The sequence below is a fragment of the Mastacembelus armatus genome, chromosome 15 (genome assembly GCF_900324485.2).
Source record: "Mastacembelus armatus chromosome 15, fMasArm1.2, whole genome shotgun sequence".
Classification (NCBI taxonomy): domain Eukaryota; kingdom Metazoa; phylum Chordata; class Actinopteri; order Synbranchiformes; family Mastacembelidae; genus Mastacembelus; species Mastacembelus armatus.
The window spans coordinates 23104492-23124445 of NC_046647.1; the positions used below are offsets into that span (position 1 = coordinate 23104492).

General features: G+C 44.2%; 1 protein-coding gene across 1 annotated transcript in view; it reads right to left on the reverse strand.

Moving 5' to 3' along the window:
• Positions 1–5840: 5840 nt before the first annotated feature.
• epas1b (endothelial PAS domain protein 1b) overlaps positions 5841–19954 on the reverse strand; it is a 44037-nt gene continuing 29923 nt past the window's right edge. The window contains exons 7-16 of the mRNA XM_026309541.1: positions 18376–18482; positions 16445–16592; positions 16106–16314; positions 15595–15833; positions 15162–15275; positions 14197–14729; positions 13896–13992; positions 13425–13518; positions 11324–11491; positions 5841–11064 (exon numbers count right to left, since the gene is read on the reverse strand). Of these exons, the coding sequence (XP_026165326.1) occupies positions 10913–11064; positions 11324–11491; positions 13425–13518; positions 13896–13992; positions 14197–14729; positions 15162–15275; positions 15595–15833; positions 16106–16314; positions 16445–16592; positions 18376–18482 (1861 nt within the window). The 3' untranslated portion in view covers positions 5841–10912. The remainder of the gene's footprint in view (positions 11065–11323; positions 11492–13424; positions 13519–13895; positions 13993–14196; positions 14730–15161; positions 15276–15594; positions 15834–16105; positions 16315–16444; positions 16593–18375; positions 18483–19954) is intronic.

The following is a 19954-nucleotide window of genomic DNA, read 5'->3' on the forward strand; positions in this document are numbered from 1 at the left end:
TGAAAGGTGCTATGGGATTGTTTGGAACTAAACTAAACAGAGGCCTTGATCGGTCACAGTCCTTTAAGTGTCGGTCATGGATCAGTCACTTTCACCCGTTTGACTTGGTTTTGTGTTTCTACAGCAATTTTCTTTGTTTTTAGCCAGTTTATCATTTGGCATCACTTTTTACTCATTTTGTGACCTTTTGCAGTGGTTTTGTAGTCATGTGGTTCTTTTCAATAGAAACGCTAACAGATCCTTCATGGTTCTCTAGTCCAAGGGCCCCCAGATCCTTCAGGCCCCTAGGCCTGTGCCTAGCAGGCCTGTTCAGTGCCCCACCCATGTGTATGGTACAAATTGTGGAGGTAGACCAGATGTTTGGTTTTGTCCTTTAAGCCTGGAGGAAAGATCCGATGTTTGTGGATTAAGAGAGGAAAGGTCTGGCTCGTTTTGTTGTGTTGTCCTTTGGTCTGTGCACGTAGGAGACGATAATAAAACACATAGTTTGAAGTCTAGCCTTTGGGTCGACGTATTCTACAGGTACATTAAACCACAGTTAATCTTAATCTTAATTAGCCTGCAGTCAGCAGCAGCATATTGTCTGACAGTGTTTTGACATAGATGTTGATTAAAAGCAGTGAGTGAAGTCACGTTTATACTCCAGCAGGTGAGCGCTCCCTCCTGCACTTCTGGTTTTGTCCACCAGGTGGCGATGTAGCTTCTTTTAAAGGAGGGAAACAGGCTCAGACTGACGCTGCTGCTGAAATTACAGCAACAACAACTAAGTTCATGATTATTCATATTTCTAGTCTCGGGTTTCCTGTGTGACTTTTAGTTTTAAAGCCTCTTAGTCAACAGATTAACTAAGCTCAGCAACATGATCTTATTAGTGCAGAAATAAAAATCTTTTGTCTTCATGGACAGCTGAGTGGAGCTGCACCTGAATCTAATCCTGACCCTTAACCCTGAGCTCACCCACAACTAAACCAAGCCACGTTTTTCCTTCACCTTCAGCTGCTGTGAAAACAAACTGATTGAGTCCAAGTTCATCAGCAATTAATTATCTTTCCCCAAGATCAGGTTTATCCATCTGTCAGATATTGATAAGATCTTAAGAAAGTACTTCACAGGAGAGGAACCTGCGGATTAATACATGGACCTTAAATCCTCCCCAACACGCGTCACGTTAGGATCAGGACAGGCGGCCTCGGTCCATGAGTAACGTGTCCTGATCACGGGTCGCTGTGGTTAAAGGCACCGAGCGTCGTCTTAAAGGCTGAAACATTTATTGACTTATTGAAAAAGGAAGTCTGAAAATAACCATTAGTTTCAAGGCTAAACTGTTTGGTGTAAACAGTGAAAATCAGTTTATTAAGCAACTTGTTAGTCAGCAAATAGCTTTTCCAACCCAGTCGTCCATGAACAGCTTTGAATTGAAGTGAATTTAAACAGAAAGGCCTGACACATCCAGATAACATCTCTTTAGAACTTTCCATGCTGCACATACGTACACACAGAAGAGTCTGAGAAACGTTCTCATGAGAAACATGATGTTTACCCTCCGGAAGCTATACAGCCTCCTGTCTGTGGCTTTCACTTAAACACACACACACACACACACACACACACACACTGAAGGATGAAACGCCGCCTCTGCCATCTGTCTGTATGTTTCCCCTCCACACAGGAAGTTCTCTCAAGGTCAGTGAGAGGTTATTGACAGCAGACAGACACCAGGTCGAAAGGTCCCTGAGAGATAAGAGGATGATGGCTGCCTGGTGTCGGCCGAGTCCGACAGGGTTTAGCTGCACCGCGAGAGTCTGATCTGATGCCTTAATGACTTCACTCCATTGGGGTCATGTGATTGTTCTAGTGCAGAAACAGTCACAAAAGGAAAACTGACCTTGAATCAGCTTGAAGTGAAACTGAAGCAGCATAAATCTCGACAGGAGACGGGACTAAAACCCATTTTTATCTGATAAATAGGTTTTTCCACTAAATGGACATTCAGAGATTTCCTAAAAGTTGGACCCTGAGAATTTGTTTTTGATAAAAATTTAAAATAAAGATGCAAAATAATAATAATTAAAAAAAAAACAGGTGATTTTAAAGACAAACCACTGAAACGTGGAAACGTGCAGCTTTGAAGCTGTGAAGCTTTTGGTGAAACGCTGTAACTTCATGTCAGGGGCCTGAAAGTGAGAGTGTCAGATTATACAATGACGATCTGGTTGTTTTGCTGTGAACGGGTGAGATCATGACTGTCCCACACTCATTCAGCACTTACATAAGAGACGAGCAGGAAGACTCCCTCACTCTGTCTCTTCACCAGTGACTTCGTCATTTGGAAAGAGTTTGTGTATCGGCAGTGAAGGGTTCCCCATCCTCACCGTGGGCACCGTTTGTCCGTTTGATTATTGACAGTGAGTAATCGCCTCGCGTCTCCGTGTCCTATCAAAAGGCCGATCAGGCCTAACTGGACTCTGGCGAGGTCAAACGGTGAGGATGACTGAGTAATGGTTGCGTAAGCTTTTTGTGTTTGTGCTTCCCAGTCCTGAACAATTGCTGAAAGCACAATTCTGGGCAGGAGAGGCTGGATTTGGCCAAGCATTGTATTTGTGAACGAATTCCCATAGAGAAAGACAAAGACACGGGACAGTTTGTGATTCCTTATGATGTAAGATACCCATTGTTTTTACGGTGTCACAGCAGAGCCTTGTTGTTGTCGACTGATTCATAAAGATCTGCTGTTGTGTTCATGAGAACGCTGGTCCAGACCAATCGGATCTCGTGTCAGACACAAAAGTGAAACCTGCTTCTCTTAATAAAGCTCATCTTATCAAAGTGAGCAGGGACAGTGTTTGTTCAAGATGTTTGTGTTGTCTCACACACTGTGCTGGGGAGGTTTCCATCAAGGGGCTTCAGACCTAAATGGATTTAGCAAAGGATCCAGCTTTGTTGTTCTGTGATTTGACAGGCGTTTGGTTTGCTCCCTGTTTCCAGTAGCTGTGACAAAAACTCAGTCTGCTGCATCTCAGCCAACACTCCTTGTCATTGCTCAGCCAAAGTAAAACCAGTTCATCCAGCAACTTTCAGACTTTCAGACTGGGCCTTTTCTTGTTTGCCAGTGGAAAACTGGGCTAAATGTGGCCTCAAAGACTAAATGTGGCCCACATGTTGGATAAGTTCTCTTGTGCACTTTTAGCATCCTTAAGATGAGAGAGACATATTTCTGATAAGTACTCGGTGTACTCGATGCTGTCTCGTGTATTAAAGTCCAAACATCAGTCCTCACTGATTCTAACATGGGAAATTAGATTTTTGTTTACCGTGAGACTCAGGCTGCATCGGGGGGGGGGGGCAGTCCCAGTCGGAGCAGATCGGTGTCCTGGGATTGGACCACAACATAAATAAACTGTCCCTGGATGGGTTTATTGGACAGCTGTCCAGAGACATGCTGAGATCCCAGAGGACAGATGGACATGAGTGGACGGACAGACGGAGGTTAGAGAAATGACTGGGTCGGTGTGACACAGCAGAGGAGTCACGTTTTTCCAGGGAAGTACTGAGAGTTGGTTTCATGCCAGCAGCAGAACCTATTAACATTAAACACTGTATGAGGCATTAGAGACCAGGGTTTGTTCTCTGCTGTTCTTTTAGGCTCTGACCAAAATGTCTTCATCCACAGAACCACAGTTTATCTGTTGTTACTGTAATGTTTCCATAACCTGTAGTTGTTGTCCAGTCTTTGGTCTGTGTGAACTTTTAGAACGGGGAGTTTTGAAATAAAGGACCAGGATGCACTTTAGATTTCTCTGTGACTGTGTGGAAACCTGATGCAGTGGTTTGGCAGTGAAGCTGGATTTGACTGATGGTGAAGTGAAATGTTCATGTTCTGATAATTACCAGATCATGCCCGAGCGTTGAGCTGTGCGGCTGCTGGGGCTGGAGGTCTGTGAGGTTTCAGAAGGTCTTGGTGCAGCCTGGATTGTTCTGCTGCAGACACTGGACACACAATTGCCTCGGAGAGAAAGGAATCTGATCGGCCTGAGACGCCGGTTCCTCCCTTCGTTTCTTTTTTTTTTTTTTTTTTTTTACCTCCATCAGGTTTTCCTGACTCCCCACCTAAAGGAAACAAACGGCCCTGAATCAGCTGGAACAAAGGCCTCCTTTCATGCACTGTGTGTGTGTCTGCCTGCATTTCTCTCCAAACCTGCCACATGCCTGTTTATGTTGTACCCAGAAACTTTGGGTCCCTGTCTTCCTGTAGAGGAAGGAAAACCCACACACAAAATTCATAAAAAAGTTGAATGTATTTTTGTATTTTGGCACATCAACAGACGGCAGCATCCTCAGTTGGCACAGCTCCTAACAGCACCTGCCAGCGAGTTCCCAGACTAACCAGGGCTCGCTCGGTGTTGGGATCCAGTTTTTAAGAAGTAGTGATGAAGTGCCAGATTCTATTTTTATTCTTCATCTTTTAAAGAATTCTCATTCTGGAAAAACCCATTTTGGAAACAGCCAAATAAAAACGTTTTATGGTCCAGAACGTGCAGGATCCTCATTCCAAAAAACAGTTTAGTCCTCAAACTACATTATATCTACATAAAAGCAAATACAATCATTTGGCAGGTTTGTGCTGTTAAACTGTGACTGCAGGGCAACGTGATATTTTATTAAGTGAATAAACAGGAGAGAGCTCAGCGAGTCAGTACAGTCTCCAAAGTAGAAACATTTATTCTCAATTGTGCTTTTTCACACACCACAGGCCGACTTTCTGTCCACCAGCGTGCTCGGCTTCTTCTCTGCTCTCGTGCACGATATATCCGATTCTGCTGGAAACCACAGTTTGGTCAGGCTGTGTGTTTGCAGCACCTACAGTCTGCAGACTTACTGCTTTGTTAACGCTTTGTGTCTTCTTGCTTCTGCAGCTCATCCTCAGTTCAAGTGGTTCTCCTGAAAACGCCCAAACCTGCGGCACCTGAGCCAGAGGCCTGAGGTAGGAGACACTGAGTCTATTTCTCTCTTTGTGCTGATCTGTCCAGGTCCTGTAGAGGATGTGCGTCACAGTCCAAAACAAAAACATGAAGCACAATAACAAAGGTGGAGTTAAAGCTTTGAAACATGTTTTCCATGCAACAGGGAAGCAGAGCAGACTCTCATCAAAGCCGTTTAGTTGATGTGGCTTTTGTTTTGCTCGTAATGATGATGCAGTTGTGACAGTGTTGGGGAAAGACCCTCAACTGTAAAGACTTTCTAGTAGATTTCTTTGTGAGTACTAACTGAGGAAAACTCTGAACACGCTCGTCTGTCACGGGAACGTTTTAAGGCCGATGAATTAAGTGCAGGATGAAAGATGCTCAGGAAAACATGGTTTGGACTCAGAAGTGGAAAGTTACCAACACCAGGTTTCTGGTGCTTGTACATTAACGAACGTAAGACGCTGTGTTTTTCCATCTTGGAAGACTTGACGTTAGAAAACAATGCTCTCTAGCCCAACCATCATCCAGAAACCACAGTAGTTTTTAGACGGATTTTACTGTAAACGTAACCTTGTTAGATTCAAAATGTCTTTTCAGTGAAACTTTAGTTTTATCTCAATTACAAATGTACTTTTATTTTTGAGTCTGAAATATTTCAGCTGGTAAAAACCTTTAGGTTGATTAGTAGGATATAAAAAAATCCCCAGCAGCTTGTAAATCATTTAGTTAAAATATCTGCAGCCGTTATATTTCAGTGAGTTTGTATAGTGTCAAAATTAAACCATTTCATTGATGGTGCTACTTTATGTGAAATGAAACATTTTACTGTAGTGAAAATGTAAATAAAAGCACAATAAACCACAGGAAGCAGATGAGGAAAGGTAAGATCAGTATGCTTTAATAATAATCAGTGGAGAACACAAACTTCTTATCGGGTTAAATTCCCCAGATAGTAATAACAAAGATAAAGATATATGATGATAATAAGATCAATATGCATTTTTAACATAACAAAAATATAGAAGCAGTTAATATAACTGTACTGTATGACATTAACATAGAACAGAATAAAAGTAGCTGGACATGGATCCCATGGAAAAACAAAAACCCTGTTCCACAAGACAAAATGCTGCAATTGTCTTTAAAGAGGAAGTGCAATAAACGAGGGGAGGAAACGTTCTGGAGGGAACCCTTCAAGCAGCACAGTTTGCTGAGCAGTAGCTTTGCTAATCAACGTTCCGGCGTTTAACACGGAGCCGAACCCTCGACCCATCTCAGGTTGGCACCGGCCTCACTAGCTCGTAGGCTCGGAGACAGATGTTTGTGTTGTGGCGCACAGCTGTTCCAAAAAGCTTTAAGACTCAGATGTGCAGCTCTAGAATGCAAACAAATCTAAGAGGGAGGAACTACCTGGATTTACTGTGTATTTTAAAATCGACTTTCATCTAGCCAACTCGTTCCACATACATTAACACATTTAGGTCAAATCTCATCGGGTGCTAAAGGTCCATCTAAGGTGCTGCTCTTCTTCCATCTTCGGTCTCCAAAAATCAGACTTATCTGGAAATAGACTCTGACCAACTTTGGTTTTTATTGTGCATCAGAGCACAAAACATTTAAAGTCTTTAGATAAGTACTGCAAATATGAAGAACCTTTCATTTCAATGGAAAAATGCTCTTTAGTGTAAAATAACTGCTTGACATGTCAGGAGTGAATGCTGATGTGGCTTATTAAAAATGTTCCATATTCCTTTCACACCCTGGATCTAATCTTCAGTTGTGCCACTTTTAGTCTCAAATTTCAGACACTTTGACTTTTTCATTTCCAAAAAATGTGATTTGGATATTATAAGACAACGAGGTGAAGAATTTAAGGCAAAAGCTGCAAAGTCTAAGATGAATTTTAAAGCTTTAGTGTTAAAACTACTGGAGCAAAGTCTTTCATGGCTCCTGTGTGTAAACGAGCGTCTCTCTCTATAATTTTCACCTGCAGCCCTGGGTGATCCAATCAGGCTCATTTGGTTTGGACTAATTCACTCCTAACATGTCAGTCAAGGCACTAACCACCTTCATTAATACTGTCCCCTCTGACCCGAAAGCTCCCACCTGGAGAACTTATAGAAAACCCTCATCTTTTTCCTGCTAATCCTAAAAACCCACAAGAAGCGTCAGACAAACAATGTCAGGCCGTTTCCTTAAAAACCTTAAACTCTGGCTCGTCATCACCAGTAGATCTACAGCGGCTTCTGATCAGGCTCTACTTGAATCTATGAGGCGTCTACTGTGCGTTCTACCACTAGGCTGCCGTTCTACCCTGTCTAGATCTATATTAATGTATCGGGAGGAGGCTGTGGAGGAGCTGCTGACTACAAATCACAAATCCTGAGGTTATTATGAAAACCATCCCAACTATGACACTGCATCCTCAACGGTGGTTCCCACTTTTCTGTTCCAAATACATGTGAGCGTTTATTAGGCAAAGCTTCGAGACGTCGTCTCTTTTTGCTTTTACCTGGCGACGACCGTTAGGAGACGACAAAAGTCTAACGTGCACGTTCAAATTAAAGCTGCAAACCAAAGTCAAATGCTGTTTTCTCTAATCGGACGCGTTAAACTTTGAGATACAGTGTCGTGTTAGGATGTTGTTCAGGCGTCGCCCCCAGACTGAAGGATACAGTTCCAGGTTGCAGGGAGCAAGCTGTGAACCTGAAGGGTGACCTCAGTGTGTGTGTGTGTGTGTGTGTGTGTGTGTGTGTGTGTGTGTGTGTGTGTGTGTGTGTGTGTGTGTGTGTGTGTGTGTGTGTGTGTGTGTGTGTGAGAGAGTGTGTGTGTGTGTGTGTGTGTGTGTGTGTGTGTGTGAGAGAGTGTGTGTGAGTGTGTGTGTGTGTGTGAGAGACAACCAGAAAGGCATGATAAGGCACATTACATGGATTAAAATGAAAGTTGATTTCAGCCCAAAATAAAGCAGAGAACATCAAAGTACAGTGTTAGTGGATCCAAGAGACGTAATAAACTTTCTAAAAATGACACACACGGTGTAAGAAGCACCACGTTTATATTTGCAACTGGAAAACTAGGAAACTATGTCATTATTTATGTGGCAGCTTCACCGTCTTTACAGTATTTAAAATGCTACATATCTGAAAAGTGAAACTTAGAAAACTGATATTTATCTTTTTAATCTGAATTTTTCATTTTTTTTTTTTTTCCTGGTAAATTTTTTTTTTTTTTTTTCCCTCTTCTTAAAGCAAGAACAAAACAGTACTGGCCAGCCAACGGATTCAATAGATATTTTAGGATAAAACTCTGTAGGAAAAATAAAACAAAAAATGCCACAACACAGAAACAGCACAAGAGGATCTGATCCATCTGCACCTACAGGGGGAGATAAGGACAAAGTACCAGGACACATAAACACTATCTTCAACATTAGTTTTCTTTTTAAATATGTAACATATATGTGTACAAATCTCTATAATTCATACTCAAAAGTGGTCACCACACAAAAACAATTAACTCAAAAAAAAAAAATAGAGTGAGGTTAAGAAAAGTCCAGAGGAAACAGCACATTGTCAGAGATGACAGAGATTATTTGGGTGAAAATTACAATTTTTTTTGTTTTGAAAATAAAAATTCTGACTCTAATCTTAGCTCATTGTTTATTAGGACGACTAATATATATATATATATATATATATCTCTGTATCAAAGCTTTCCGTTGTCGTTCAGGCACTCTGTTGGGAATTATAAGAAAAACTGGCCTTGTCCTAATCGTAAAGAATAATACACACGTTCCACTTTCAAGTCACGTCACAGGCTGCTGGGCTGCTCTATATACACATCTCTACTGTTGTGTAGTCTGGATGAGCTGGGTGATTAAGCATTTTGCTGCTGTGGTTTGACTTTACACTGTCTGAGGTCGACCTCTAACTCCAAAATGCCCATTTGGATGAGTCGGAGTCGCGGTTCGATCCCTGCTAGTTCACCTGATTGGCTCAAACCCTGTTCACATCCCTCTAAATATCCTCCACTTGTGACTTTACACATTTCAGAATAATTACTACAGTTATTTCCACTGTTCCAGGCAGAGAGTGGTTTGCATTTATTTCTGTCCTGTGTGAAGATGATTGACAGGTGTTTCTCAGTCCCTTGTAGCTGATTTATTTCATTACGTTTGCTTTCTTTCTGTCGTGTGACTGAAATTGACTCTCTTTGCATCTTAACAGCTGGGACATAGTTTCACATCGGTCAATACTGACTCAATGTGACGAGCTACACTTTAAGAACTAGAGTTGGCCAATTCCTTTTTCTGCTGTGCATAAATACATGAAAACCAATGGCCGCCTGGAAAACAACACGTTTAAACCTACAACATATAATGAGCCTCCTACAGGCAGACTGTTTTGTACATGCGGTTAGTTTGAGTACGGCTAGCGTCGTCGCTGACTATATAAACTTTAGCTTAATGAAATAATTGCACAATAAGGAGAAAGTCACGCAAGTTACTCGACAGACGAGTGAAACACATTAAGACGGTTCTGAAACGAAAAGATAAAAAATGTAATATTCAACATACAGTGGACTACATGGGTTACAATAAATGTGTCGGCGTCAAAATAAAGGACTGTGGCAGAGTAAGGATGTAAAACAGAGAAACAAAGCAGTGTTAGTGGTAAAGTGTCCTGTTGATTTGGGTTAAGTAACGTGGGAAGATCTGAGAAAAGCTAAAATGTCTCAACTCAACAACGGAGTTACAGACTGATTATAGGGACTAAAATAATGTGATGTTCAAATGGAGCCAAGGACTTGATGCTAATGTGAAGCAGTTTCTGTGGTGGATTCAGGAAGAGGCAGGTCGACTGTACAAGTGTTTGGATTCTGCTTATTGATTCTGGATCGAATGATCTTGGACAATGTCGTACACAATGAAATGTGGTTTTTATTTTTCTCTTTGAAAAAATAGTCTGTGCAAGTTAAATGTTACTGACTCGGTTTAGTGCTGTGTAAGTTTTACCTCTAGATGATGAAAGATGCAGGAAAAAGGAAACAAACCTGTTTTATACAAACTAATAGTTTTAGTTTTTGAAAAGCCATCGAAGAGATTCAGTTTGAAGTGATCACCAGCTAAAGAAGAATAAAACCTGGTGAATGAATTTGGGTCAGGCATGAACATTGCACTGCAGTGATTAGAGTCATCTCTTTGGGAATCAATAAGCAGAATCGGTGTGTGTTTTGTGAAGAATCCTTATTATTAGTTTACAAAACTCTTTAACTGGTTCCAGAAAAGCGGCCTTGGTTTAATTGCTGGTCATATATACTGAGTGAAACACTATACAGTTTATTTCAAAGGAGACAGGGTCTGGATGTGTCACGGGTCGTAGGTCCGAGTCCTGAATTCCTACTTCTCTCTGTCACGGCAGGACCCAGCTGGCTGTCGACGTCCGGGCTGAGCTGACCCTTGAGGCAGATCGTGTGTTGGGACGACCGGAGCTGCCAGACCAGACCTGATGACTAGTGACACCCCACTGTCGATGATTTGAACAGGTCAAACAGTGTTGTGCCATTTGGTGCTCTGGAAGGTAATTGTCCCCTGTTGACCCTTTCACCATGCTATCTTATATGTGTGAGGCATCTATGTGGCTACTCATTGCAGGGCAATTTTTTGTACACTGGTGGTCAACCTGCACCTGATCCGAGTCACGAGCTGGAGGGGAAACGGGGGAAAGTGGCTCTGCTCTGATATCTCAGCTTGTTAACGTGGTCTAGATAGAGAAGAGCCAAATGAGCTAATAAGGCCAAATGTGGTTTTGGATAGCATTCCTACAGGGAGCTTAGCCTCAGGGCTGTCAGACGGCCCACAGGTAAAGAAAGGCTCACGTCTCGGGATGCAGGTTGAGGTTCAGGGCTGAATGTAAGTCTGGGTCTGTGGCTGGGTCTGAATCAAGGCTCTAGGTGGCCTGGTCCAGGGCTCTTAGCAGGTCACAGCCCTGGAGGAGGTGCAGGTTGCCCTGCAGCGGGACATTGACCTCACAGTCATAACGGGTCAACTCTGGCAGACAGGAGGTCTCAAACCCAGGGCCCAGCAAACGACTCACTATACCTACAGATGATAGAAGAAGAAACATCTGCATGTTGGTGACTCAGGTCAAGCAGGCAGGTCTGTACAGTAAAACAGTACCTAGGTACCTAAAAACCTCAAGTTAACAGAAAGAAAACGATAATTAACTATAATCACGAAAAAACCCTCCAGAAAACAAACCAAAATGTAATTTTGCAATGTCTCAGTGAATCAGTCAGGAAGCAGCACAGTTCTTGTTACAGGCACTTTTGGTGTGGACTCTAAACATCAGTCAGCTCACCCTCAGTCTTGCTGGAAGGCAGCATGTTATAGTCGGGGTAGCTGTAGCTCTTTTGGGGAAAGGCTTTCTCATTTGCTCCACCCATCCCGGTTCCTGGATGCTGAGACTTCCTGTGTTGTTGCAGGAGTGAAGACACGCTGCCTGGTGTCATCCTGTTCATCCCTGAGTCTGAGAGACGAGAGCGAGAGGTTACAGGTGCAGGAGCCGAAGAGGCTTCACGATGTTTCACGTCTCGTCTGAGAAGCTTCTTCAGGTCTGACTGGTGGTGAGTCCCAGCTTTTAGTTTAAATTGTTTTCATTCACAATTGAAGTAAAAGTTGCATCTCATATTGTCATAGTGGTGTAGTCCACTGCCCCCACTCTGCCTCTGACTGGCTCACTCTCATCCTAACTCACTGTATAACAAAATGGTTGACCAGAAGCCACAGTGAGTTGATCGCCCCCTGGTGGCTGGTTGCGATTTTGGTCATAAACCCCAACCCATCCATGTCGGCAAATGGGACATTAGCCAAATTAAAATTTAAGTACAAATCAATTAATTTATTCCCCAGAGCTGATATGTGTCATTATGGTCGACATTATCACGCTGTTTGTTTTCAGTAAACTATGAGGACACCAAAACAGGTCTATTTCTGACCTTTGACCTCCTTTGGTTGGCAGCAGAGTAAATGTTTGCCCTTTAACAGTTACTGCTGAAATCTGCAGCACATCTTCTCTGAGGCTTTTGACGAGCAGAACAGAAGTAACGTTAATGTTACTCCAGACCTGTCTGTGCTGGTTTCATGGAGTCCCTGGAGTCTCCAGGAGTCTCATCGACATCACTTCTCACAGGGTCTGTCGCTGTCTGTGCAACTGTTAAAGGGGCAAAGATTGACTCTGCCTCTAACTCACTGTCCCTCTAGGTTCGGTTCCCTTAGTTTAGGGTTAGAGTTCACCGCTCAGAGGCAGAATGGGGGGGATGGGTCGGTCCATGTGCAGGTGGGGACCCACCTTCATCAGAGGACAGATTGATATGGTCACATTTGTGTAAACAGACCAAAAAACATGGCAATATGAAATGCAACACAGTAGGACAGTGGGTGGCACCGTTACCTCCCAACAAGAAGGTTCTGGGTTGGAATCCGGTTCAAACCCAGGTCCTTTCTGTGTGGAGTCTGCATGTTACCCCCCTTAGGTTTTCTCCTCCTGCAGTCCGAACACATGCAGGTTAGGTTGGTTAGTGACTCTAAATCAGTGGTTCCTCAGCCCTGGTCCTCAAAGACCCTGCCCTGCTTGTTTTCTAACTATCTCTGCCCTTCCCATTTCTGATTGGCTGAACACACCTGACCAGCATGCAGTGGGTGAGAGGTGGGTCCCCCCCTGGACAGATCAGCAGCCAATCACAGGGCTGACACACTCACATTTACACCTATGAGCAATTTAGAGTCACCAGCAAACCAAACCTGCATGTTTTTGGACTGTGGGAGGAGAAAACCTAAGGGGATCACATGCAGACTCCACACAAAGTACCTGGGTTTGGACAGGGTTTGAACCCACAACCTTCTAGTTGGAAGGCAACAGTGCTAACCACTGCACCAACCAGCTGCACTGTGATACCAATGTCCACATTGTCAGCCAATTCCAAAATGTACTTCCATTTCAGTGGACAGGCCTAGAACGTCTCAGCTACCCCACATGGCTGGAGACCTCCACCCCCTTGGTGGGGGTGGGGGGTCCCAGGTATTTGAATCCCATGGAGTAATTAACACCCTTGAACCACATGTGGGTCATTCTGCGCCCGCCATCAGGTGAGTCCAGGTGTGAGTGGCTGTGAAACTGCCTGAGGAGGGGGGGGTCTCCGTCAGTCTGCTCTGGTCAGAATGTGATTCTGACCGTGGTGGTCTGTGACTCCACTTACGCTGCCTTCTTGTCCTGACCTTACCCCCACCCCCCCCCCCCCCTCAGGCAGTTTCACAGCCACTCACACCTGGACTCACCTGATGGCGGGCGCAGAATGACCCACATGTGGTTCAAGGGTGTTAATTACTCCACGGGATTCAAATACCTGGGACCCCCCCACCCCCACCAATCAGCCACAACTGCAGAAACCAGGAGCTCATACCTGCCAGTGAGCCTGTGCTGAGAGAACGATCCATGACAGCACAAATGTCACCCCTCATCTTCTTCCGGATGATTTCTGACAGTTTGCTTTCACCCTGAAACACAGTCGCATGTTTGCTTAGTCCCCAAACAATTCAACACACAAAGCTTAGTTCAACTACAAATAATTTAAAACACATATTTATATATTACACTGTCTGTGTGATTAAAAACATCATAGACCTTTTGTTTCCTCTGAGTTTTTGGTCTCGTTTCTAAACCTGTAACCACGTTTCATTTCATTCTCTTCGCTATAAACAGTCTGTCAGATCCAAGCAGCATTACTTTTCTACTAATTAGCATCTGTTCTTAAAACAAATATGAATAAATGTAAAGAGAATTCTAGCTTTAACCATTAAAGGACAATTACACTAAAAATCTGCTCCATTTTGACGTACTAACATAGTAAACACTGTTTGTCACAGTAACTCACCCCAGCCATCTGGGTGAAGGAGCGCTTGATACTGTTGGTCATGGCCACTCTGGCTGGACTCATGTCTCTGTAGACTTGCACAAAGTTGTCAGTGGACCTGCACAAACACAACCTTTCAGTTTTACTGGTTGTATGGATAACTACAGTATTTATACTTCAAGTATTATTTTGGAATATATTACTGTACACACTGTATTAGTGTTACTAATAAAAAAACTTCAACAAACCAATATAATTAAACCGTCCTGAGTCACTGTTGCCTTTTACTCCTTTGGTTTAAAATGGGGATGTAAGGACTCACCTCTGTTTCTGCATGAGATGTGCCATGTTCTGTTGGCAGGACGGGCGCTCCTCTCCTGACAAAGTGTCCCTCAGGTAGGCCTTGGTGGCTCGTGGGTGTTGTTGGTAGGTTAACAAAGGGTCTGGCGGCCACAGCAGGTTTTGCATGCCACCCATAGAGGACAGAGGGGTGCTGGCCGGACCCAGGTACGGGGGATTCTGCATGTGCCCCATCATGTAAGACTCTGCACGGGGGCCCCCAGTTCCCTGGCTGGGGCCTATTTTCTCTCCTGTGGCCCAGGAGGCCTGGGGCTGGTAGTGGCCTTGAGGCTGTGGAGGGGAGGACAGGGGCTGGAAGAGGCTGGTGATGTTGCTGAAGCACTGCTGGGTGACTCGATGGGTTTGGGCCAGGCTGCTGCTGCTGCTCCCCAGGGACCCTGCTGGACCCCCCTCCAGGGGCTCTGACTCTGGGATGATAGGATTCAGCTGGAAGTCCTCTCCATCCATGGGGATGTAAGGAGCCAAGGTCTCCAGATCCAAGTCACTCAAGTCTCTCTGGGAAAGTGAAATGTCTAATAAACAATGTGTCCATCTGACTTTCTTTGAGAGTAGAGTTGGATTCTGGATTCATCACCACATTAAACAAGTTAATCAGTAGCAGCCCAGTGTGTTTAACCACAGAAAAAATGATTAAATGTATTATATCTTCAACATGATCAGAGAACACTCCTGTTTTAGTTCTTAGAAAAGTGGCAAAGATAAATTATAAACAACTGGAGATCGAAACAACAAAAACAACACTATCAAAACTGGTTTCAAATACCTGATTAATGTTTACGCTTATTGATTCTACATTTTTTAATCTAATGCATGTGATACTGCAGAAATTAAGCATAAGAACATGTTGATAAGCTTTTGTAATCAGATTCAAGAGCTCCTGAGTGAAATGAAAGGCCCGATGAAGCAGAGACGGTTGAAGGAACACACCTCAGTGTTTGCAGGGCTGTTGCCGCCCTCTGTGTCCAGAGCAAACAGCTTCTCAGTCAGCTCCACCTTCAGGTCGCTGTCCACTGAGCTGTAGTAATCACCTGGGCTGCTGGGCTGTGGGAGGGCACAGAGGAGGGATGGGGGGGGATGAAGGTCAAGAGGCAGGAAGGGAACAAGAGAAAACAGGACAAAATGTAAAAGTACAGTGTAAAAAAAATAAAGAAAAAGTGGGAAATGAGTTTTGACAAAGGCACTATTCACTGCTAAGAGCCTGGTCACACACACTGCCCACTGTTAGCGACCTTTAACCCCCTCAGGCTTCACTGAACACAGAAAGAATGAACTAGGAAACAAGCACAACCAGTCACTAACTAATGACTCCATTCAATGTAACATGCAGTCTCTCAGCCCCAACCTCTGTCCCCGTCCTCACCGTGGAACAGCTGCTGAGGCTTGGAGTGGCGCTGCCCGGTGGCGGATTCTGCTGCACAGTGAAGGTACCGGCCATGTTAGCTATGTCCCCTGGAACCGGACCTGGGATCTTTCCTGACGATGAGGGGGCAAGCTTGTGGCTCTCACTGGCCCAGGATGGAGGTCCTGGAGGGAGCATGGCTGCAGCAGACACCTGGGTGTATCCTGGGGGCTGCTGGGGCTCCTCGAACGGAGGGCGACCTGCAAGAAGGAACCAGAAAACAGCTGGATCAGGAAAAGCTTTAACAAGCACAGACAATAGATTTAACATTTTGTAGCCATTATAAAATTATATTAAAGTTCTGAATAAACACAGAGTTAAACCTCTAAATAAAACCATTTGATCGAAAGCCTGGTATCTATTAACATCAGCGTGATATTAGATCTGTCCTGTTTAAGTCCAGTCAAGGCCTGAGACACTGTACATGTACGCTGACCACAGCAAATGCCTTCAGATAACACACACTACTGACCAAAGTCGAGGGAGATGATTGTGTCTCCAGGTGTTGGAGCCAGCTGAGCCAGGTCCTCCGGCTCCTCTTTGAGTTTGGTGAAAAGGGCATCCCCTGGCTCTCCGGTCACACCTGCACCTCCAGCAGTGAAGAAGCTGCTCATGTGGTGTGGCTTGAACATGGAATCTGTCTGCTCCAGGGAGAAAATCATCGACTTCTCCTCGATGTCACTGCACAATCGGAGGAAGAATATTTATTTTAGTTAAATGAAACATTATAGTTATAGCTCTTGGTGAAATAAGATTTCAGCTTCCACCCTTAAGTTGCCAGGACCACAGTAAAAGGGACCACAGGACTTACCTGAGGACATAGTTTATGCAGACGATGCACTGGGGCTGGGAGTTGCGGCTGTTATAAATAACAGTTCCCTGGGTTTCGACCCAGACATAGCCTCCGTTCTTAGCCAGCATTCGGTACTGACCGCTCACCGCCTGGCCCTTGGTACACACTGCAGACGGAGAGAGGAGGAGCCGTGAGTACATGATGGTTGGTGTCATATCAGGGAAGGACAACATGCCAAGACCTGAGTCTCATCAGACTTGAGGAACATCAAGCATCGCTAAGAGATCAAGATGTGCAGCTGCTTTGAGACGGACGTGTGACTTATTGAACACCAACAGAATGATCAGTGTTTCCTCTTGTGTTAAAGACACAGATCTGGCGAAACCTCCTGCGAGTCTGCAGCTCTGACGAGTTTTTGTGCCCATTTCGTACTTTTGTCATCCACTTACTGAAACACTGAGTGAATATCTGTGGATTTATTTTGCACCACACTATGAAAAGAACCAGACATTGGTTTGCAGGAGAGACCACGACGCTCGACTTGAGGACAAGATGTGCTGGCTGAGGTCCAAAGTTCAGCACTGGCGTGGGAAAGGAGCAGGACTTTGGTCAGAGAGTGTACATAGGGGCAGTGACTGTGTGTGTGTGTGTGCGTGTGTGTGTGTGTGGAGGAAGCTCGGGACAGCGTTACATGTAGCAGACGACACTGTTAGCATGTGCTGATCGACAGGCTGGTCACGTTGGCCGTGAGAGTGGGTCGCCTGTGTGTGACTTAGGAAGACACAGATAGAGAGCCCTTTATCTCAGAAGATTTGGGCCAACGAAGGACCAGGACCAAGACCAGAGGAAACACCACACACGACACACACACACACACACACACACACTGTCCAGAAAATCTGAGTCCTGAAATCCTGTTTTCTCGCCAGTTCCCTCATCCTGTTTTTGAGACGATGTAATTTTTAGAAAATTCTTCCAAATATGACTAAAACATGAGAATCTCACTGTGAAATGATTAACTTTACATCCTGTCCATAACCATTGATCCTTTGTCCTGTTTATTGATTCTTCAATGAAAGGTTTTCTGATTTAAATAAGACTTTTTAAAAAAACACTAGAGCCAAAGGTCACTTCAAGGTCACGTATGTGTCTAAAACAGTTTAACAACAGCGATTAGCTTTGTTTGACCAGTGAGAATGTTTTTAGCAGGAAAACGTCTTGAGACATCGAAGTACAAAGAGTTGGGAATAGATTTGAAACTGTGGGTAAAATGGATGCTGTTCACACACACACACACACACACACACACACACACACACACACACACACACACACACACACACACACACACACACACACACAGCTATTACATTGCAGTTGTAAGGAACTAAATGAGGACTTTTCTTCTTGCTCTGTCGCTGTTGTCGCTGTCAGTGGAGAGAAAAGCCATGACACTTCAGAGCCTTGTTAGCGCGCGCGCGCACACACACACACACACACACAGTCATTAGACTGTAATAGAGGCCACCTGGTCCCCTGTCCACAGTGTTTGTGTTTGTGGCAGCAGATGTGAAAACCTCATCAGGCCATCAGTGGCCAGGCTTAATTCAATAAAAGACATCTTAATACCTTGGCCCTGGCTCTGTACACACACTCACAAACACGCATCCAGACACTGGAGCAAAAAGCAAACCTAAGTAGAAAACCAGCCTGACATACAGATCCGAGAACAACCACTTCCCTCTGTTGCAGGAACATGAGGAAGGAGGGTTGACACCACAGCAGGATTAAAACAATCAGCAGATTAACAAACCAGAGTGTTAAATTTGTGTTTTTATGGCAGGAGCTGGAATTAGCTTTTCAGACTTCAGCGTGACTGAACTTTGACCTGTCGTCTTCGTCTAGTTTTGGTCACTAACTAACGTGTTCCTGTGTGTTCAGGTTCTTACAGTTGTGGTGGCTCTTGGTGACGCTGTCTGAGTCCAGGGCGTGGTAGAAGTCATAGACCGACCGACCCATCAGATCCTCAGGAGCGTAGCCCATCAGCTCCGTCACCCTGCAACACACACACACACACGCAACACACATTCAGCAGTGCACGTGACTCACTTTGAGGTTTCAGACTCCTTGTGAACAAACAATGCTCAGCAGACATTCACAGCTTCACACACAGAATCAAACAGAGGTGCACTTCCTCTGCAAAATAAGAATTGTTCAAATTCTCTGTCTCTGCTAACTCCCCGTGTTTCTGGGAACAGCTAATCTCTTCTGGTCCCACTCATCACGAGTTCACTTTGTTGATGAGGATTTTGTTGCCGGCTTTAAGTTACCTGATTAAAAAAAAAACCCCTCCAGCTCTTTCCCCAGTAAATAAGAGAATCTTCAGGTTTCAGGGAAATGATACAGGATCACAGTGCTCCGATTCGGATTCTTGGCCACATTCAGGTGCAGTCACGTTAAATTACACAAACCTCTCTGAGAACATGAAGTGACTTTATTTTACAGCGTTAACACCACACATACATAAACAGTGGTTTAATTTTAACTAGGTTAGATCAAGGGGCACGAGTAGGAGAGCCTGCTCCAAACAAACTGCGCTGTGAGAACATAATCAAAACCAGCAGCAGGAAGTGACCCCCTGGACACAAGGGTTTATGGGTATAAGCAGACCAGGGAGGGAGAACTCGGACTAGGAATGCAGACATTTCCTCCTGCTTAGTTTAAATCAAAGCGGGTGGAATGTGATTTTATTTCTAACTCCACCTGCCGCCAAGATCTGTCAGTCTGGTATGTTGACGCTTCACCAAATCTATCTGAACCGTTGCTCATGATCTTGGCCTGTCTTGGTTCTGTATATTTGTGATCGCTGCATTAATAGTTTTATATACTTTAATATATGAATCACATTTCTCTCCTAAATTAAAACACGCACCACATTATGAGCGAATTTTGTCTTCTAGTCAAAACATTATCCAATTTAATTGTGAAGTGACTGCTGAACTCAAAGCACTGAACAGTTTCAAATGACTCCAAAAGTAAACTTCACTAAACCAACATTAAAGTCCAGTTGTGCAGTCCAGATATTTCAAAATGCATTCAAATCTAATTTTACTCTCGGTCCAGATTTTCATGTTTTGCTCACTGAAGGTTTGTTAACGTCTGCAGCAATGAGCAGAAATACAAAGCAGATTAGCTTGAATCTGCTTCTCTCACGTACTTTAGCACAGAAGTTAAGAAGATAGTTATTGAGTCTGATTAATCATAATGTACTGTAGCTGTGAAAAACACTCTGTCGCTGAGTGTCGATGATCGCACATTCCTGGACCAGAATTCCCAGAATTCTTTGTGAAATGCAGATAAATGATGAGTTATAGGGTCACAGAGCGAAGAAGGTGAACAGTCTGTGTCGTGTGGAGCGGAGAGAGTGAAAAGGAGGAGGACAGCAGGGTCTGGTGGTGCAGAGACTCTTGTCCTCAGATTACATAACACCGACAGCTGCAGGCCTCAGACTGCAGGAAGCGCAGACGG